The sequence below is a fragment of the Tribolium madens genome, unplaced genomic scaffold (assembly GCF_015345945.1).
Source record: "Tribolium madens isolate multiple individuals breed KSU strain unplaced genomic scaffold, Tmad_KSU_1.1 Scaffold_19;HRSCAF=116;Tcas5.2_LG9, whole genome shotgun sequence".
NCBI classification, from domain to species: Eukaryota; Metazoa; Arthropoda; class Insecta; order Coleoptera; family Tenebrionidae; genus Tribolium; species Tribolium madens.
In genome coordinates, this window is record NW_025400983.1 from 12,844,338 (window position 1) to 12,863,206 (window position 18,869).

Here is an 18,869-nt window from a genome sequence, read left to right on the forward strand (position 1 = left end):
CAATTACTCTAACAGAAGAAGTTTTTTAGACCATAGACATTCATTTTTCTTTGATCCAAAAATATTATAGTTATAATATAGTGCGTGTTCTATAAGAAAAAATATAACTTTGTTGCGCCACCCTATGTAGGAATTACCTATAATGACAAAAATATTTTTGGATCATAAAAATGAATGTCTATCGCCCAAAAGAAACCGCATTTCGTTATCTTTTTTATTGTCAGAGTAATCGAAGAAATACGGAGCTCTGGGACACCTGTATGTATAAAAACACGTATTGCTGGCATTATTGTTTCGGAAAATCGACGCCAAAAATAAATTTCAACTAAAACATTCAAATTTTAGTTTCAAACATCAATCATAGTAACATTAAAACGTGGCTTACATTGACATTTTTTGAACTGACCTAAATTGATGTCCAAAATTCCGTGTGCGCCACTGTACATATGACCAAATGCATGAAACGACTAGTTCGGTTAAGTTCCTAAAATCTTCGTAATGAGCTCGGAAAGCAACTTTAACAATTTATTTAAAAAAAAAACACTTGATAAAAAATATTTTTTTTCATTAGGTCATTTTTAGATCATAATCTTTAATTAAAAAATTTGTCATGGTGGGTTGCCATTAAAAAACCTTTTTTTTTTCAAAACTCGAAAATAATTTTTTTTTTGAAACATAGTATTCTTCAAAAACGAGGCGGGGTATTCAGGAGAGAGTTATTTCCGAATTTTTTTGCCGCAACCAACAATACATATTGGATATTGCCGAGCGTATGAATCGGCGGCTAATCTAGCATTTTTACCAAATGCACCATAAGTTAATATCATATCAGTTTTTTCATTATTTGTAAATAAATATCTTGGCATTTATGAAATTTTGAGACGTCGTCTGCGTTTCATTTGACGCTTTGAAATATTTACTTGTCATTGGACGACACATTCTTTGATTCTCGATATTTTGAAAATTTAATTTTGAATCAAGGAATAAGTGCATAATGTATTATGGGTTGTCTGCCAAGAGGGGTCAGGTGGGTCATTTAAGCTGAATTACCCTGTATGTAAACAGCCGTTGTATAGGTGAGCGAAAAAAAAATGGTGGATTCGCCGGGAAAATATTACAACTACAGAGTAAAATTTATATCGTTTATTTTGTATAATAATAATAAGTAACAACCAAATTAAATGTGTAATAAAATGTCAATAAAATAAATAATAAAAAATTGTACAAAACATGTATTTAAGTACATAAATCCATTAAATTTATATTTTGATTCTAATGCAATTATTTCACGTTTTAAAAAGTATGTCCTCAGATGGGTGAAACGACTCTTGTAAAAGATAAAAAAAGTTCTATTTACATTTTTATCTTTTTGGGTTCAGCTCTGCGTATTAAAAATTAATTTCTAACATAATTTTAGTTTTGAAAAATCAGGTAGGTATGCCTTGAAAATTTTCACAAAAACTATTTTTCTATAAAGTACCTTTTAGGTGGCAACTACAACAAACAGTTAAAGTTGTTTAGAATCAACATTTACCAAATTTCAAAATCATTGGGCAACTATGATTTTTCTTTTTTTTTCAAGATAATTGCTTTTTATTAACGGAAACGTTAAAAATTTATTTAGTACTAATAATATAACTGTAAATCGGTTTTATTCATAATAAAAGAAGTGTTAAAATAATAATAAAAATTGAAAAAATCATAGTTGGCCAATGAGTTTGAAATTTGGTGCGTGGGCCTTGATGTTGATTGTAAACAACTTTTCTTAATAACTGTTTGTCGTATTTGCCACACAAAAAGCACATTACAGAAGAATAGGTTTTGTTTTAAGGCAAGGCATATTTGATTTTTCACAACTAAGATTATGTTAAAAATTAATCTTTAACCAAGCAGGGCTGCACCCCAAGAGTCGTTTCTTCACCCACAGCTTCCTTGATTAATGACGAAAGTTTCCCTTGACCCGGCTGATGGTCGCGTTCATTAGTTCACTGCGTTTTTTTTGCTTCCAAGAGGGAGCCACATTACGGTACAAGATTCTGACAGTTAATAAGGTTATGTGCTGTCAGTAGAAAGTAAAAAGGCGTTAGTTTTAGCGGTATAAAAACGTAATCTAACTACGTTTGTGCCGCTAATAATCAAATACGCACGTCACAACACCACTATAATGATCTTTTGAAAAGTAAAACTCGAATCCACGGTTCAAATATCAAATAACAAAGAAAGTTTTCGGAAGAAACTAACAGATGGCGACACATTAGAGTACGCTGTATAGACAACGTAGTAAGCTATGTAAACATACTAAACCATGATGTCTATGGTACGCTGTCAGAACCCCCTTTTTGCATGCCACCAGCCGGGTGAAGGGAAACTTCTTTCATAAATCAAGGAAGCTGTGGTTTGACCTATTCGGGGATACACTGTATATACATATAAATGAGTAATCTTATAAAAAACATTTTGAAAATAGAAAAATTCTAGACTTAATAGTAATTGTAACAAAAGATCACAATAATTCAATAAATAAAACAGCCTAAATTTACATGTTTAAACAGTATGTACTTCTCCAGGTTGATGAATATTATTTGGTAAGGTACATTCTGAACCGTCATCAGAAAAATTATTTTTCTCTATATTACCATTACTTAAATTAACATTTTTTGGAATGTTTTCATTTTCTGTGGAATTTTCTACTTGCATATCATTATCTGGAAAGGCTTCAAGAGCTTTTTGCACAGGCTCCGGGCTTACTAATAAATTACTCCACCAATTAGAGAATACTCCTTTCGCTTGAGAAAAGGCTCCTCCTACAGCCTTACTTGTTGTAGCGACAGCTCTCCCGGTTGATACCATGGCTTGATTAAGTTTTCTGCCACTATCTGAACTTTGCATAGTACTAAAATAATCACAAATTAATTAAAATAAAAAGAAAAGAAAACAGAACGCTCACTGTGCTAACCGTAGCTTCATATCGGCCACTGAAAGTTGACCAGCAAAAGGATGTCCCGGATTTACGTCTAATATTCCAGGATTAATTCCACTTAACCATATTTTGTAATTATGAGTATCTCTCCAAGATGTGACAAAATTAGTATTGAAATGTTCAATTTCTCGAGAACCATCTGAAATTGTTTTTACAAAACCAAATATAAAATACAGTAAATATAAACCTTGAGAGAGTGACGTCCTCATCAAACATAACAAGTAAATACGAAACTGAGTCCTGATCCATTCGTCCCCTCCCTCCCAACCAACCCCATCTAAAAACACATCATGTCTTTCCTCAGACACATGTTTAACAATATAATCGGCAAATCTTAAATCTTCAGTAGTAAGATGCAACTGTTTTCTCAATTCCAAGTCTTGGCACTCAATCCTGGCTGCATCTACGTCCACCAAAACGTCGTAAAGTTGACTTTTTTGCTTAAATAAAATATTTGTAGCCCCCACAACGTATCCCCTAACATTAACATCAGTAACTAAATCTAAATATGGCAGTGACAAATAAGGAAGGCACATATAGCCTTTGGTAAATATCGATAAAGGAAAACCACACGAGGATGTGCTGAGATGAGCTAAATATGCCATATTATTGTGCATAGAATCGGCGATAGTGTCTGAACTGATGTCTCTTTGCAGACTGTTATTTTTCCCATTTGAATTTGTCTCGTTTTGTTGTGACGCTTCTGTTATTTCGATTCCTACTTCAGTGATGCCAAGTGAAGAGTTTTTGTCATCTTCATCCTCACAATGCTCCAAAATATTCACTTCTTTGTTATTGAGTTCTTCATTAGATACGTTTTGATTAGTACTATCGATATTTTCAATTTGTGTTTTAGAGGGACTAGAATGTGGTGATTGATCATCGTCAGAATATTCCGGCATTGGTGACATAGGACGCGATAATCGTATACATGCTGATTGATCCATACCTTTTTCAATCATTTCTGGGAAAAGGGAAGCCAAGGTAAGAATTGTTGAACATAGGGGGTGAACTGGAGACTTGTAAAAAATAAGTCTCCTTTCTAATAGTAACAATTTAAACAATAATATTGCTTTGTGCCTCCAATGCAAAACAAATTCTCTGGCTGACAAGCCTGAAATAGTAAATTAGATGAAAAAAAAACAAAATTTTAGTACACAAACCAACAAAAATTTGTTGTTGAAAATCATTCTGTGTTAAAACTGAATTCAAATGGTGATAAGTATCTTCTAAAAGTGATACTTTACTAAAATCACCTTCATCAAAATACGCATGTGTTATAAGTGACATTTTCACCTGTATCTGTCCATAAAGTGGTATCTTACTTAAAACACAAACCGATTTTTGAATAGTCCCTCTGGTCATATCAGAAGTGCGATTTTTGATCTTCTAAAAATTACAACTTCATTTCACAATCACCAAACTCCCATTTTACGTTACTTCAATAGGAATCTGACGAAAACATGAAATACCATAAATTGTTTGTTTTGGGTTATTTAAACTCGGCAAATGAAAAAACACAGTATCTTCATCATAATTATGAGATCCATCCGGTAAAGCAAGAGTTGGCAAGTACTTCCATCCAGGGGGGCACTCGTTGGGCGATTCCGGCACGAGAGGAGGAAACGAGAATTCCACCTACAGAGGTAATTAATGAATTTAATGAAGCACAACGGAGTATTGACTGAAATACCTGACAACCCTTTTTGTGGTGAAACCCTACCACTATAACGTATAATATGGGTCCGTCTTGTGCCTCCATCACTATTTACCCCAATTTTTAATCCAAAACTACGATTTATCAACACGAACACTTCGATTTTACCAAAATGTCAACGAATCTATGAAATCTGACAGCAAATTTTAGTAACATAATGCCGCCAACATAAATCTTTGATTTTATATTTTGATCCAGGAGAATAAAGTAGCGACGTTTTATGTTCACAACATTATTTTGTAAACATGTTGTTTTAAAGACAGTAGTTGAAGCCGGTCCTTTAATTTTTATTTTGTTATTCTAAAAAAGTAGTCGTTTTTTTAGAACAAACAAAATCCCTAACTTGCCGCACCTGTCACATTTGTAAACAAACATTAAAATAATAACATATCAAGCAAAATTAATTTTTTGAAGTGTTTTTAAGTTAAAATGTCGCAAGATCGATGTTTCAACAACCCATTTGATGACTATTCATCAGAAGCCGCTTGTTGTGTAATTGAAAATGGGACGGTGAACTTTTTGCACTTTCAGTCTAGATTTTTAGTTAACTTTTTAATTACAGATTAAATGCGATTGTAAATTGTCTTGCGATTTGGAGAAGAAATGGCACGATACCTTAGCACATTTTAAATATCTTGAATATAATGATTATTCTGTGTACACCGGTACTTCAGGTATTGCTTTGTTGAAACTTAAAAAAGATCCTGACAGTAAACAAATCCTGCAGGTAGGATATTATTTTGACTTTTCATTCTTTGTTCATTACATATATCACAGGAAGCATTACAACTGCTATCATTACATAGACTAAGAGGAAGAAGACCTACTTTTTTGTGTGGGGATGCTGGACCTCTTGCTCTAGGTGCTATTATTAATTATAAATTGGAGGATAAAGCTTACTTGGACTGCATTGAAAAGTAAGTTTATACTCGTGTAACTAAAAATTATGCCACTTGTTTAGGATTAAAGCTTTATCAGAAGATGTTTTTGATCCAAGCTCAGATTTACCAAACGAGTATCTGTATGGCCGTGCAGGCTTTCTTTTTGCAATTTTATATGTCAATAAACATATCTCACCCACACCATTTGATGAAAGTTTTGTCAGAAAAGTATGAAACTGGAAATATATACCAAATATATTCTCAATTTGTTTTGTAGATAATTGAAACAATCATAATTTGTGGAAAAAATGAAGCAAAAGCTGGGAAATTTAAATGTCCACTGATGTACCAATGGCATGAAAGTTATTATCTAGGAGCAGCACACGGTGTGTCTGGGATTCTTTATTTGCTCCTACAAGCCAAAGAATATTTAACCGAAAATGAACTACAAGCAATAATTAAACCTACAGTTGATTACCTGGCCACTTTGAGATTTCCAAGTTGTAATTTTCCTTCGTCTTTGGGAAGGGATAATGATAAATATGTTCAGTGGTGTCATGGAGCACCAGGCTTTTTGTATCTTTTCACTACAGCTTATAAAGTAGGTTTCCTATTTGAATTTAAACTTTTTAAAACTTCAATTATTAGGTTTTTGGTGATTGTAAATATTTACAATTGGCTCTTGATTGTGGCGATGTAATTTGGGCTAGAGGCTTATTAAGAAAAGGATACAGTATTTGTCACGGTGTTTCAGGCAATGCTTATTGTTTCTTGGAGTTATATCAAACCACTGAAGTATTTTATTAATTCATTTTGTTTTCCGTATTTTACTTTTTATTGTTCTAGGATGAAAAGCATTTATATCGTGCTGTTAAATTTGCAGAGTGGTGTTTCATATATAATAAGAATCACGTAGAACACCCCCCTGATCGTCCTCTTTCCTTATTTGAAGGATTGTCAGGCCCTATGTACTTGTTTTTGGATATTCAAAAGCCATTGGAAGCTAAATTTCCAGGATACACTCTGTAATTAATGTGGTGGTAATGGTATAGAAAAAATTCTTGTTTAACTTTTTGAATCAAAATACGAATAAATAAAATATCCACTTTATTACAATAAATCATTCAACTAATACTATATGGTCAAAAATGTTGGTTGGTATTACAGCACACCATTTTTGGACATATGGTACTTTTAACATCTAATAATCTTATGTACATTTTATCTACCAAAATAGCAAACAGAATTTAAAATATGGAATAACAATGCAAAATAACTACATGTCAATACATTCCATACTTTTCAACAACAAAGCATCATTATGCAAATCAGCTGGGGAAAACAATAAGGTCAAAGGAAGTAGATCTAGATCTTGTGGGTGCAAAAGTAGTTAAGATATTTTCATTCGATATGTAAAAATATATTACATACATACATTTATATACATTCAATAAGCCTATTAGACCAAGAATGTTCTGCTTTTAAATATTTTGTAACATTACAAAAAATAGCTGAAGAGACTGATGGCACATAATTAAATTGTAATGTTACCAAATATTATGTTTGTTACAAATTAAACCTAAGAAGGCACTCCATCAGGTCTTGACACTTGAAAATAAATAAAAGTTTATACATCAAGTTGTTATAAATATTTACATCGGCTTCTTATAAAATATATTAATTGTTTCACAAGCCTTTTCTGTCCAATATTATATATGATACATAATATACATCAGTGTTGTATATAACTGGAGTACTTAAAAAGAAAATAAACTTTTAATTAAAAATAACAATTCCGATATTTACATATTTAACTTAGAATATTGTACAGATCAATAAGTAAAATGCAATTCAAGATATTTGATATCATATTTTTTAATAAACCAACATCAAATGTAAAGTTTTTTTTGAAATCTTTGGTCAACAAAATCCTGAAAAATCAGTTATTTACACCATGCCGAGGTAACACTTAATAAAGGCAAATAAATCCAGCAGGTGTACAATTACCGAAAAAAATGAACAAATTGCACTAATTCTTTTTAAATTACATACTGATCGACACTTTATTAGCACAATGCTAAACTACTCAACCAGTTTCCCTTGGCAAAATAGTCCTACACCATCGAAAAAACAAAACACCAATCTCAATCTGTTTTCTGCTGACAGTACAGTTCTTTTAGAGATTTCAACTCGTCTATTAATGCTTTGTTTTGATTTTCCAAAACCGCTACTCTATTTTCTAGGCACTTGATGTACTCCTTCTTCTTTCTTCGACATTCTCTCGCGGCTTCTCTGTTTTTCAGCAGCCGCATTTCACGTTTTCTGTCTTGATCTTCGCCGTTACCCCCACTTATGTTGGCTCCTTGTGCCACCACTGCAACACTTCCTAATTTTACACCGCAATTCTCAGGTTAGTACTCTCGGTTAAGCTTATCGAAACGAGTTTTACTCACCAGGCACGAAGAATTCCTGCCCTTGAGCATATTGCACAATCGCGCCACCTGCCGTTGAATTTGTCATGGTTAGAGTGTGAATTCCCTGAGCTCCTTTACCTCCCGATATTTGAATTGCACCAGGCAACACTGAAACAAAGAAAATTCTAGACGGATATGTTTTTAAAATGAGACAAACATTCCGGACCAATTTGTTATTTGATGTATCATGAATGAAAATTACAGCACTGAAAAATGCATGCTAATTAAAAGTGTACAGAATACTAACTATATTGAATGATCTGAAATGTGGATCTATACACTTTTAGGGATTGTTAGTGGACTAAAGTGCTTGGGCTAATCTGGATGGAGTTAGGTGCTTATTTTTTTTTCTCATCAAAACTAACCTGTATGGTATGGTATAGAGTGTGAGGACAACTCACTGTCGGCTTCTGAGGAAATTTGTTCAACCTTGGTTTCTGTGAACACCATCGTCTTATTACTACTTGTCACCGTATCATTGCACAATTTTGAAATGCCCATTTTTACTTAAGATACAGAATCCAAAAAAATATCCTTTTAGCCCATGCATGCAAATTCAAATAAAATTCGAAAGATCGGATCTTACGTTGCGTACAAAATAAAAGATTTAATGGCAACATAAAATATCAGTAATTCAAAAATTTATGACCGTTTATAAAACCAATACCCACTGATACATTATTTTGCCATTTTAATAAACCATAAAATGAAAAAGGCTATTCATGCATAATCAGAAATCAGAAAAACATTGAAAGGTATGAAATGATTATTTTTAGAACAATTTGGGTAATTTTTGGTCAGATTCACTTATTACTTACTGTGATAAAGGCACTAAATTTAGAAGAAAAAAAAACGATTTTTTATGTAATAAAGAATTTTGTTTGAACTATTTCTTTTTATTTTTAAATCTTTGCAGTATGTACACCCGGAAAAAAGTGTTTACCAGTCTTCGGATTTACTTTTTTTAAATAATAACAGGGTGTGAAAATTGATAATAGAACAGAGAAGAAATAATGAAATCTAGAAAAAACTCACGTAATTATTGACTTCTCTGTCACAGATAACATTTGTTGCAACATACATACAGGGTGATTCAGATAATGAGATAATGAGCCCGACGTTCTGGCGATGCAACCCAAAAAACAAATTTCATTTACGTCTTGATCTAATTTTAATTACGATTTGCATTTGCAATCCAAGTTATCTTATGTTGCTCTGACAGTGTTTTGACAAACAATTTATAATTAATAAAAAAACTGTTTGCGTACCTTTAATGTTTCATTTTTTCATACATTTTGTGTTGGATTTACACCGAAAAGACTTTCTAATTTCTTTATCATTCCGCGAGAACAAAATGGCATTAATGGTCGTTCTCTGCGTTGATGTCAGAGTGACATAAGATGATAACTTGGATTCATCTTGCAAATCCTAATTAAACTGAATCAAAGGCGTAAATGAAATTTATTTTTTGGGTTGCATCGCCAGATCGTCAGGCTCATTATCTTATCTGAATCGTCCTGTATTGTAGTACTCGTAATAGAGAACGAGTTAGTTTAACAAAAATGAAAAAAAAAAATCCAGAATAAGCATTTCGAAGAACAAATTAACAATTCAATCAATTGTAAAAAAATATAGAAAACAAGAGTTCTTAATTTTCAATAGTACCTAATATCCTGAGTGCATGCCAAATTGTCGATAATTTTGTCTAGTGCACGAGACAAAATAGCATCAATTTGGCATGCACAAGGGGTATTTTGCAGATTATTTCCCAAACAAAATTTACAAAAACAATATTTTCATTATGAGAAGTTAAAAAAAAAATCCAATCAGATTCGTGGTAACTTAGCACATGGACAAATTATCGATAATTTGCACACGTGCTGAATTATCACGTAATTTGAATCTGATTGGATGAATCTTAGAAAATTGAAAGATTTGCTTGGCTTAAATTTTGTGAGGGAAATAGTCCAATAATGTAAGTTTTAAATGGTTAAATATTGAGATATTTTTAACATTCAATGTTAGGCAAACAGGTGTAATACAAAAATATCTTGAAGCTAGTTCATATTGATTTACGGCAATAACTCTAGTTTAGTTTAGTGGTCTAGTGGTAATAAAATCGTTTGATTTTTTTAAACCAAAAGCCATTTTTGACCTTAGTGTACTGTTTTCGCTAATAAAATTATTTTACGGCCTACGCCTATCAAAATTAATAAACAAAACACAAAATAGAATCAAGACTAGATATTATTTATATCTATTTGCAAGTCCTATAGCCAAGAAACTTGTTTTTAAAATTGTTTTCGGTTTTCTAAAACATGACTTAATAGTTTTCTTCGATTTCATTAAGTTGTGCTTTATTACATTATTTTAACCCACAATGGATCTTAGTTGACTTCCATCATATGAAAAAACTTCTTTAATACTACCTACTCGTAATTTTTGCTAAAATGATTTTAGGAAACATTAACACAACTGGTTTTAAATTAATTCTATAGATGTTATTTAACTGTAATATAATTCTGTTTGATAGTAGTAATGGTTTTGAAGGAATTTTGGGAGGAGTTTATCCTAACTTTTTATTTTAAAACAAATCAAGACATTTCTGAATGTTTGACCAAAATCCCAATTATTCTAATGGTAAATAATCATTCCATACAGAATATGTAACATAACAGGTCAGAAGGCGCATGCAAAATAACAAAAATAAAAAAATACCTCGGACTTAAAACAAATATGTCCTTTTACTAGTTACTGAATATGAACTGAACTAAAAGAAGTGTTAAAATCTCCAAAACATCAAGAGGCTCCCAAGACATGCAATAAAATAACATACCAGCTATCTCACCCCCGCCAAGATCGTTGAGAATTTTTCGATAAGACGGCCTTCTCGTTAACAAGTCTCTCCTTTTTTTGGGCGATTCCTCTTCCGAGAAACTGTCTTCACTTCCCGTTTCAACAACCTAAAATTTTTCAGTAATAATTAACCTCGCACAACCACAAAGCACCCACCTTCACTTGCAATGTTTGCAGTCCACTGAGACTCCCTTGCGTGGTCTGTATCACTGAATTCGGTTTACTGACGAGTATGACGTTGCCTTTGCTGAGCATAGGCTGTATATTGGCTGCCGTTTGAATCACGGATTGCTGGTTGGGCTGAATGACACTTTGTACCTGTAATTAATTTGAACACATGTCGTTTTTGGCGATTTAAATCTAGGATCATGCACGGAGGGGTAGGAAAACCCCTACCTGTGCTTGGGTTTGTGTAGGCAAAGTTAGTTGGACAATGTTAGTAGCTGTCATCAGATGGGACTGGGAGTTTGAGACCCCTACCGAGGCGATCGGTGATTGCGGGTCCGGCGATGGGGCCAGCGGATCAACTGCACCATTCTCTTCCACTATCCCTTCCATTGCCTAAGTACAAAAGCACCTGGAAACAACACACTGAGTCAAATTTACGAAAATAACACCATCATCACATGGCGAGCACCAAACGTGATTACATTTATTAATAAACTTGTGACGTCATTATTGAAATCGAACATAGAACTTGTTTTAAACAAATCGAGTGTTTTGGACAAACTTTCAACAGGATACTACAATCGTGTGATATTTGCGTGACGTAACAACCTATTTTAAAAATTACCACCCTGCATTATATACGTGAGCTTTCAAATATTGACTTTTTTAATTATTATAACCTGTTTAATACCAAAACAGGTCATAATGATAACGAACAGCACTTTAAACAATCAACAATCGAGCTGTTTATTTTAACAATAAGTGAACCGTCAAGTACGTGCGACCAACCAATCAAAAGTATTATTACATAAATTTGCTAAAATACATAAAAATTGGAGTAGTTTTGCGTTCGAATTTTTGTTTTTTTTTTACAGTCCAAAACGTTTTTGAAGAAATTAATTATAACTTATTTTGCATAGGATTAACTTTATGTAATAGTTTTTTTTTGTATACCAGGAACCTCTACGTGTGTAAAGGAGTGTCCTTTCTTAATGAATAATTAGAAATAACGGAAACCTTTAATTTGTACGTATGTAAAACAAATAATATTTGTTCTGAAAATATGTACAACGCTCATGAAATATTAAAAAAATCTGGATAATCAAAAACAGTATGCAAAGGTTTTACATTTAAAAAAGGGGGTTACCCAATAACAATATTAGTCAATTTCACTATGGATGGAGAACTTTATTTACAATTTAAATTTGTTAAGGTATTTTGCCTTTTTAATTATTCACATAGTAGGTGAAATGGTATTATTATAACATACTCACTGTATTATTCCACTTAAAAACTAGAAAAAATAAAAAAATATATTCCCGAAATAATTCTGTGTACAATGATGCTATTTGTTATCTTTAAAAATATTATAATTTTTGCATAAACATGATTAGAAATGAATAACATGAATTTAATTGTGTCATTGAACTAAATAATACTCCTAAGTAATTTCTAGAACTCTGTCAACTATGTACGGTGGCGGACACGGAATTCTGGACATCAAATTTATGTCAGTTTGAAACTAAAATTTGAAAGTTTTAGTTGAAATTTATTTTTGGTGTCGATGTTCCGAAATAATAATGCCAGTAATACGTGTTTTAATATAAGTTTAGTCAATTAATTTGATTTGTTGTCATTTTTTTCTCTAGCTATCAAGATAAAAATTACAAAACCGTAAGTGAGGTTAGTTGCCTGAGGCCCGTTTTACATTTTTATGTCAATCGACTGACAAATCGTCCAAAATTCCGTATCCGCCAGTGTATTAACCACTATTTTTGGGCAGATAAATAATGATCATATTGCCTGTCAATATATTTTTATGCAACCCTCAATCGCTTTGTGGATGGCCGGTCTACTGCAAATTTTAAAGTAGGTATTTGAGATAAGAGGACAAACGAAACCAGTCCCGTTTTTGTAAAACTAAATAAAAAAGATTTTTTCTCCTTTATTCCCTCGAATGTAGTAATGTAAAAAATTGACATATTTTCTAAACTTCTTGTACAATTTTAATCTTAAACGAATTTAAAATGGAACCAAAGAAACCTGTGCATAAAATGTATTTAGCTAACATACTAAAATTACTAAAAGTAATTTGGTGTATTGTTTGATACAGGCTAAACAAGAGTGCGCATTTCTTTATGGCAGTGATTCCCAACCGGTAGTCCCTTGAGACATCAAAGTCTCATAAAAAAAATTCTCATAAAATATGCCATTATTATAACACGTATTCAACAACCAATCACCTATTTATTTATAATTAGATGTATTTTTCATAAAGGGGTCCACGACACATCATACTTTTGCGTCAGTGTTCCGCTGCATTTTAAAAGTTGGGAACTACTGATTTACGTACTATTTCGTTCACTTTACTGAAAAAGTATAAAACCAATCGAGTTTTTTTGCTAAAACTGAAAAAACCAATTAGTTTTTGTTTGTTTTTAAGAATACATATTTTTGCTTGTTATAGCAACGATAACAGCTTAGGCCACTATAAGACGTTGTTACGCATATTGCTATAGTACAGTCGAAAGACTACTTGCATCAAATTTGACATTATGAATAATTTTGTCAAAAGTTTTAGTAGCACGAAAAGTACTGAACGACACTCGGCCGATACGTAAATAACAAACGCGATTAGTAGTAAACAATTCTTTTTTATTTCTTTTCACATTGTTATTTTATTATTTGTAGAATATGTTTTTTATTTGGTTAAAACCTATAGAATTGGGCATTGTTTATTTATTAGGTATTCAAAGCTATTTTCACTTGATTTCAGTTTCACTTGATTTCAGATCACACAATTTTACATATTCCGGCCCTGGTTTTCAGACTGGCCGAGGGGACTGTCGTGGTCGGTCGTAAATTTTCTTCAATTATTTGGGTTTTAGGTTCTTTGCCCTAGATTTATTACAACTCCAAGTTGCTGGAATCATAAATTTGACTATACAGACTGATTCAAATGTATTGAAATATCTCTTGGGTGGTGATAAAGAACATACCATTGATATAAAAATTCACATGGCAAAAAATTGTTTGTCTTTTTTCACGAGATATAAGATCTTCGAAGGTTAGATCTTTGGTTTAAGTTTTTGGCCGTTCAAATCATGTAGTCGTGACTTTAGTTAACGGAAACGACAGATCTTGCAACATTAAATAGATGCCTATTGAAAAAATTAACGATTTGTGTCTTATGGCGTACAATAGTACAAGCGAGGTGGTAAATATGGCATTACCCCGAGTGCTTATGTATACGATCGAGAGGCGCTAGCCTCGAGATCGGATAAAGCACAAGGGGTAATATGCCATTACCACCGAGGTTTGTATGCTATTTTATTCACAATCACATTATTTTCAGTCAAAAATTTGAGCAAAATAAAATTATAACAAAGTTAAGGTCCAAACCTGGTAGGCCATCCAAATGGCGTTTGATTTTTGACATTTCAGAAATGTCAAAGAAAATATTGAAATAATACGTGTGAATCTGACTTAAAATCCTCGAAATGGGGCAGTAAGAGAAACTGCTACAAAAGCAAATGAATACTAATTTAGCAAAATATTATGTGTAACTTGACAATTTGAAAGAAAAAATTCCCGATATTTTTGTAATTTTAGGGTTGGCTATCCTGCATATTACCGCCCAGGAGAAGTAATATTATTACTCCTCATGAGATTTAATGAAGTGTTTCCCAACCTTTAAAAGGTTAGTAATCGGCATATTACATTAGTGATTGTGAATAAAACATTTAACAAACTAGCAAATTCAACAATAAATTAAACAGAAGAGGTAAAATATCTACATGACAATATGTAATATGAAAATTAACAGTTCTGTTTTTTCTCAAAATAAAAGGCTTGAAAAAAAAAACAGGTATTCATTTTTATGCTTAGTTGAAAGTCTTCTATCACCAATGGAGAGTTGGCCCGACACTTTTCAATCAGCCTGTATATAAAATTCAACATAAATAATAATATAAAAACAAACTCAATTCAAATTCTAAATATCAAAATTTTTGTTTTTTCAACGCATTTCAAGTAGTTAAAGTGTAAAATATAGGATAAAGATCTTTTATTCAATCCTCTATGTTAAAATTTAACTTTATCTACTCTTTTCTCCATGTTAAAATGAAATTTTATCGTCTAGATGATAAAAAATACATCTATTGTTGTATATTTGCGGTTGTTAGTTTCTAACGATCTTTGACATTAGATTCACTGTTGTTAAAATTTAAGTAAGTAAATTAGATAATGAAATCTAGAGCGTCAATTGATGATGACAGTGTATGTAAAGCTGTCAACAACCAAGAGTATACCATTTAAAAAATAAGACTACATTTTTATACTTTTACAAAATTCACTGCAAAGCAGGCTTTAACGTCAAATTTGACTTTTCAAAACCTCCAAAACGTCAAAATGTAAGGGAAATCACTGACAACTACCTTCACATTTAATGACATTGCTTCCCCATTTTTTTTTATCTGCAATGATACTCTATTGTCGTGTCAACAAGAAATTACTCCCTAAGATTTAGGGATATTCGTGAATAGGTTTCCATAAATTTGGGTAGGTTGGTTTTTGGTGACAAACAAAATATATCGTAACCAGTGTCAAAATTTAGGTTAAGTCACCTGTCAGCTTGTATGGATAATCAATTGATAGTTGACAGAATTGACAGAAAACGTCAACCGTCAACTACAAGGGGTAACCAACCCTAAGCATTAAAATTACTTCTGAAAATGCTAGTTACAAACAACATGAAAAACGTAATTTTCCTAAAAGTTGAAATCCTAAGTGGTAATTTCTTCTTGACAAATCTGTAGTTGTACCATTTTAAAATAAAATTCAGGATTGCCAATTTAAACAGATATTTTTAAACAAACTATGTTTGACAATAAAGTTATTCACATGTTTGACAAATATTTAAAAAAATTTAAATAAAAAGTAAACTATAAAAATACTTTTATTTTAAGATTTGATGTAGGTGTTGTATAAATTATTATTAATAAATATTGTTATTCATAAATTATTACAGGTGTTTGAGATCTATACTCGATGCGGTTCGAGTATTGTTGGTTGCAGGTCATGCTGATTGATTGGGGTACACTAATAGTTCGTAAGTTTGCAAAAAACTGCGTTATATTTTTAAAAATGTTGGAAAACAGGAACTGTTATTATGTAAGCAAAATAGTGTTGCGAATTAGCATCGCTTGTAAATTTCGTGTAAATATTAGCCATCAGTAATGAAATCGGTTGGGCTCAGCGATGTTATGAAACGTTTGCGATGGTTATGAAGCCATAAAAAATGTTGATGCGTCTGTAGAAACGTCAAATTTGACATTGTTTGATCCTAACCCCAATAATAGTTCAAAATCAAAGTGAGCTATTTAATCATGACTAAGCAAATCACAGCAAGCCTTGAACACAACAGAACGTTTTGACAGCAACACCGTCAAAAAATGTCGAAAAACGTTGAACGCAAAAAGTGTGTCCGTGTGCGTATATTTCTAAAATTAAAACAAACGCGAGTAGAACGAGCAATATGACGCCATATTCAATACCTTTTCCAATAAACTCGCAAAACACCTTGTCGACATTTTAAAAACGTCCGCACAAAACACTGGCTATACTCGAATCACCACCTTCGAAGGGATGTCTGGACCACGTCGGCACGGTGTTATTATTCTTCAGCTGGGTACTTACCAGTTACGTATTCGTCGTCACCGAGTTTGAAGCGATCGGAGTGGGTAAGCGGGCTATACGTAGTAACCACGTCAAAATTTCTGGGCGGTCGTCACTGGACGAGAACAGAACACAAGTGCGCGTCACAGCAATGGCGCCCGAGAGCGCGCTTGCAGCCTCCTCTCGCACCGCACTCCACTTCTCGCCCTCCTTTTGGCGGCCTCCATGCCTTGACCCATGTGTGGAGAAGCTCGGTGAAAATCTTGGCTTTTCTATAATGCTTGTACAAGGGGAAAAGCATTTAGACATTTCCTGATTCAAAGGCATTTTGATCATTTGCAAGTCTGTGATAAGCACGCCAAAGAGCTATTTTCATCAGCTGATTTGAAAATTTTCCAAGACGATTGGAATCGTTTGGAAATTTTTCCATGGTTTTCGCCAATGACGCAATATGAGGAAGGTTTCATTAATTTTTATTCTTTGCACTCTTTTCCTAGTTGAATTATTCTTATCACCGTTTTCCATCACATTTTCAGTGGTGAAACAAAACAATGAATCTCTCCTACTTGAAGCAGTTAAAATAGTTGAATAATAAGTACAAAACTGGTCTAAGTATTTTCTTATTATCTCATTTTACAGTATTTATCCATGTCGACTAGTCAGGTTGACATTTTAAGTAATTACGAGTTGGCTTTTATGATTTAGGTATTATTCTCGTAATTTCCATTTATTCACAAGAAATTTTTCAAAAGCTAAAAAAATATATGTACCTATATACCGAGTGTCCGGTCTCAATCGTGAACATAGGGATTTAACATTGTATTGTTTATTTTTGCTGATTCCTGCTCGGCTATACGACCTAGAAGTAAGGTGTTGGTACCTATCGAAAGATAAAATTATTTCGTGTCAAATGATTCCAAAGGTAAGAATCAAAATGGTATTTTTATTTTAAAATACAATTTTAAATTTTATCAATACGTGAAATAGGTAATATTACTGTCAAAAACGTCAAAGTTTTCTTACAATTTATTTTATACACTGGCGGACACGGAATTTTGGACGATTTGTCGCTCGACTGACATAAAAATGTAAAACGGGCCTTAGGCAACTAACCTCACTTTCGGTTTTTGTAATTTTTATCCTGAGAGCGAGAGAAAAAATGACAACAAATCAAAATCCTTTATTAATCTTATATAAAAACACGTATTGCTGACATTATTGTTTTGGAAAATCGACGGCAAAAATAAATTTCAACTAAAACTTTCAAATTTTAGTTTTAAACGTCAATCATAATGACAATAAAGCGTGGCTTACATTGACATATTTTGAACTACCTATCATAAATTTGATGTCCAAAATTCCGTGTCTGCCAGTGTATGAATAATTACTTCAATGCATAAATACGTATGTGTTTTTTTATTACTTAATGCTCTTTGTTGCTTTTAATAAAAACCAATTAAATTCTTAATTACTTAGATACATACCTGCATATTTTATTATCAAAGAAATTGGCAAAATAAAGAAAGAAAAAGCAAAATAAACAAAAAATTTGGCGTCATAGTTGACGGTGATATGAATGTTTTGTGAACGGATCACAATTTTTAATACGCCTAGCAAGGTGTCAAATGTCAGATTAATAATAACTTTCAATACGATGGTTTGTTCACAATCAACTTTAGCTTTAACACCCGTTACTTAAAAATCGCATTCAACATTATTTCCTTATTATGTTCAAGTTTGAGACCGGACACCCGGTATAGTAGCGCCGTTATAACATTTGGTTTGTCCCACTAACATTAAATAACCAATCACAGTTAAAGTATAATTTAATAATTATGATGTACAAAAAGCGAAATTAAAAACAAATCGAAATTAAAATTTACCTAATCTAAATCTTTAAAATTAATGCCAAAATCACTGTCATCATCACTTTCCCCCAATTTTATAATAATTAAATTTTCCAAAACATTTTATAAAACTGTCAGCCTAACTGTCAAAATATAAAAAATCAAAAATTTATAAAAATTTTCAATTGAAATCTAACCGCGTTGGAGACATTTTATTTGCTGTTAAGAAAACCAATGGGCGGAGCAGATAAGTATGGTTGAAAATCAAAT

The 18,869-nt window shown here is 32.3% G+C and overlaps 3 protein-coding genes across 16 annotated transcripts; 1 reads left to right on the plus strand and 2 right to left on the minus strand.

Moving 5' to 3' along the window:
- Nucleotides 1-1,128: 1,128 nt before the first annotated feature.
- On the minus strand, nt 1,129-4,819 carry LOC123010560 (late secretory pathway protein AVL9 homolog). The gene is made up of 6 exons (XM_044407563.1): nt 4,674-4,819; nt 4,421-4,618; nt 4,144-4,369; nt 3,168-4,094; nt 2,948-3,119; nt 1,129-2,893 (listed from the first exon to the last, which is right to left on the minus strand). The coding sequence occupies exons 1-6, from the start codon at nt 4,740-4,742 to the stop codon at nt 2,545-2,547; spliced, it is 1,941 nt and encodes a 646-aa protein (XP_044263498.1). The 5' UTR covers nt 4,743-4,819; the 3' UTR covers nt 1,129-2,544.
- Nucleotides 4,820-5,039: 220 nt separating this feature from the next.
- On the plus strand, nt 5,040-6,688 carry LOC123009204 (lanC-like protein 2). The gene is made up of 7 exons (XM_044405356.1): nt 5,040-5,207; nt 5,260-5,424; nt 5,475-5,614; nt 5,659-5,806; nt 5,856-6,179; nt 6,227-6,373; nt 6,425-6,688. Exons 1-7 carry the CDS (start codon nt 5,127-5,129, stop codon nt 6,605-6,607), a joined length of 1,188 nt encoding a protein of 395 aa, XP_044261291.1. The 5' UTR covers nt 5,040-5,126; the 3' UTR covers nt 6,608-6,688.
- LOC123009210 (cyclic AMP-responsive element-binding protein 1) lies at nt 6,669-16,895 on the minus strand. Of its 14 annotated transcripts, none has more exons than XM_044405446.1 (7): nt 16,774-16,895; nt 11,389-11,485; nt 11,065-11,226; nt 10,889-11,015; nt 8,418-8,489; nt 8,032-8,160; nt 6,669-7,964 (listed from the first exon to the last, which is right to left on the minus strand). In XM_044405446.1, exons 2-7 carry the CDS (start codon nt 11,464-11,466, stop codon nt 7,723-7,725), a joined length of 810 nt encoding a protein of 269 aa, XP_044261381.1. In that variant the 5' UTR covers nt 11,467-11,485; nt 16,774-16,895; the 3' UTR covers nt 6,669-7,722. The 14 variants fall into 14 exon arrangements, with proteins under 14 accessions (XP_044261381.1, XP_044261312.1, XP_044261412.1 ...); XM_044405377.1 differs by having other exon boundaries at nt 11,305-11,485; XM_044405477.1 differs by lacking the exon at nt 16,774-16,895 and adding an exon at nt 16,632-16,764 and having other exon boundaries at nt 6,669-7,952; nt 11,071-11,226.
- Between the last annotated feature and the right edge of the window lie 1,974 nt (nt 16,896-18,869).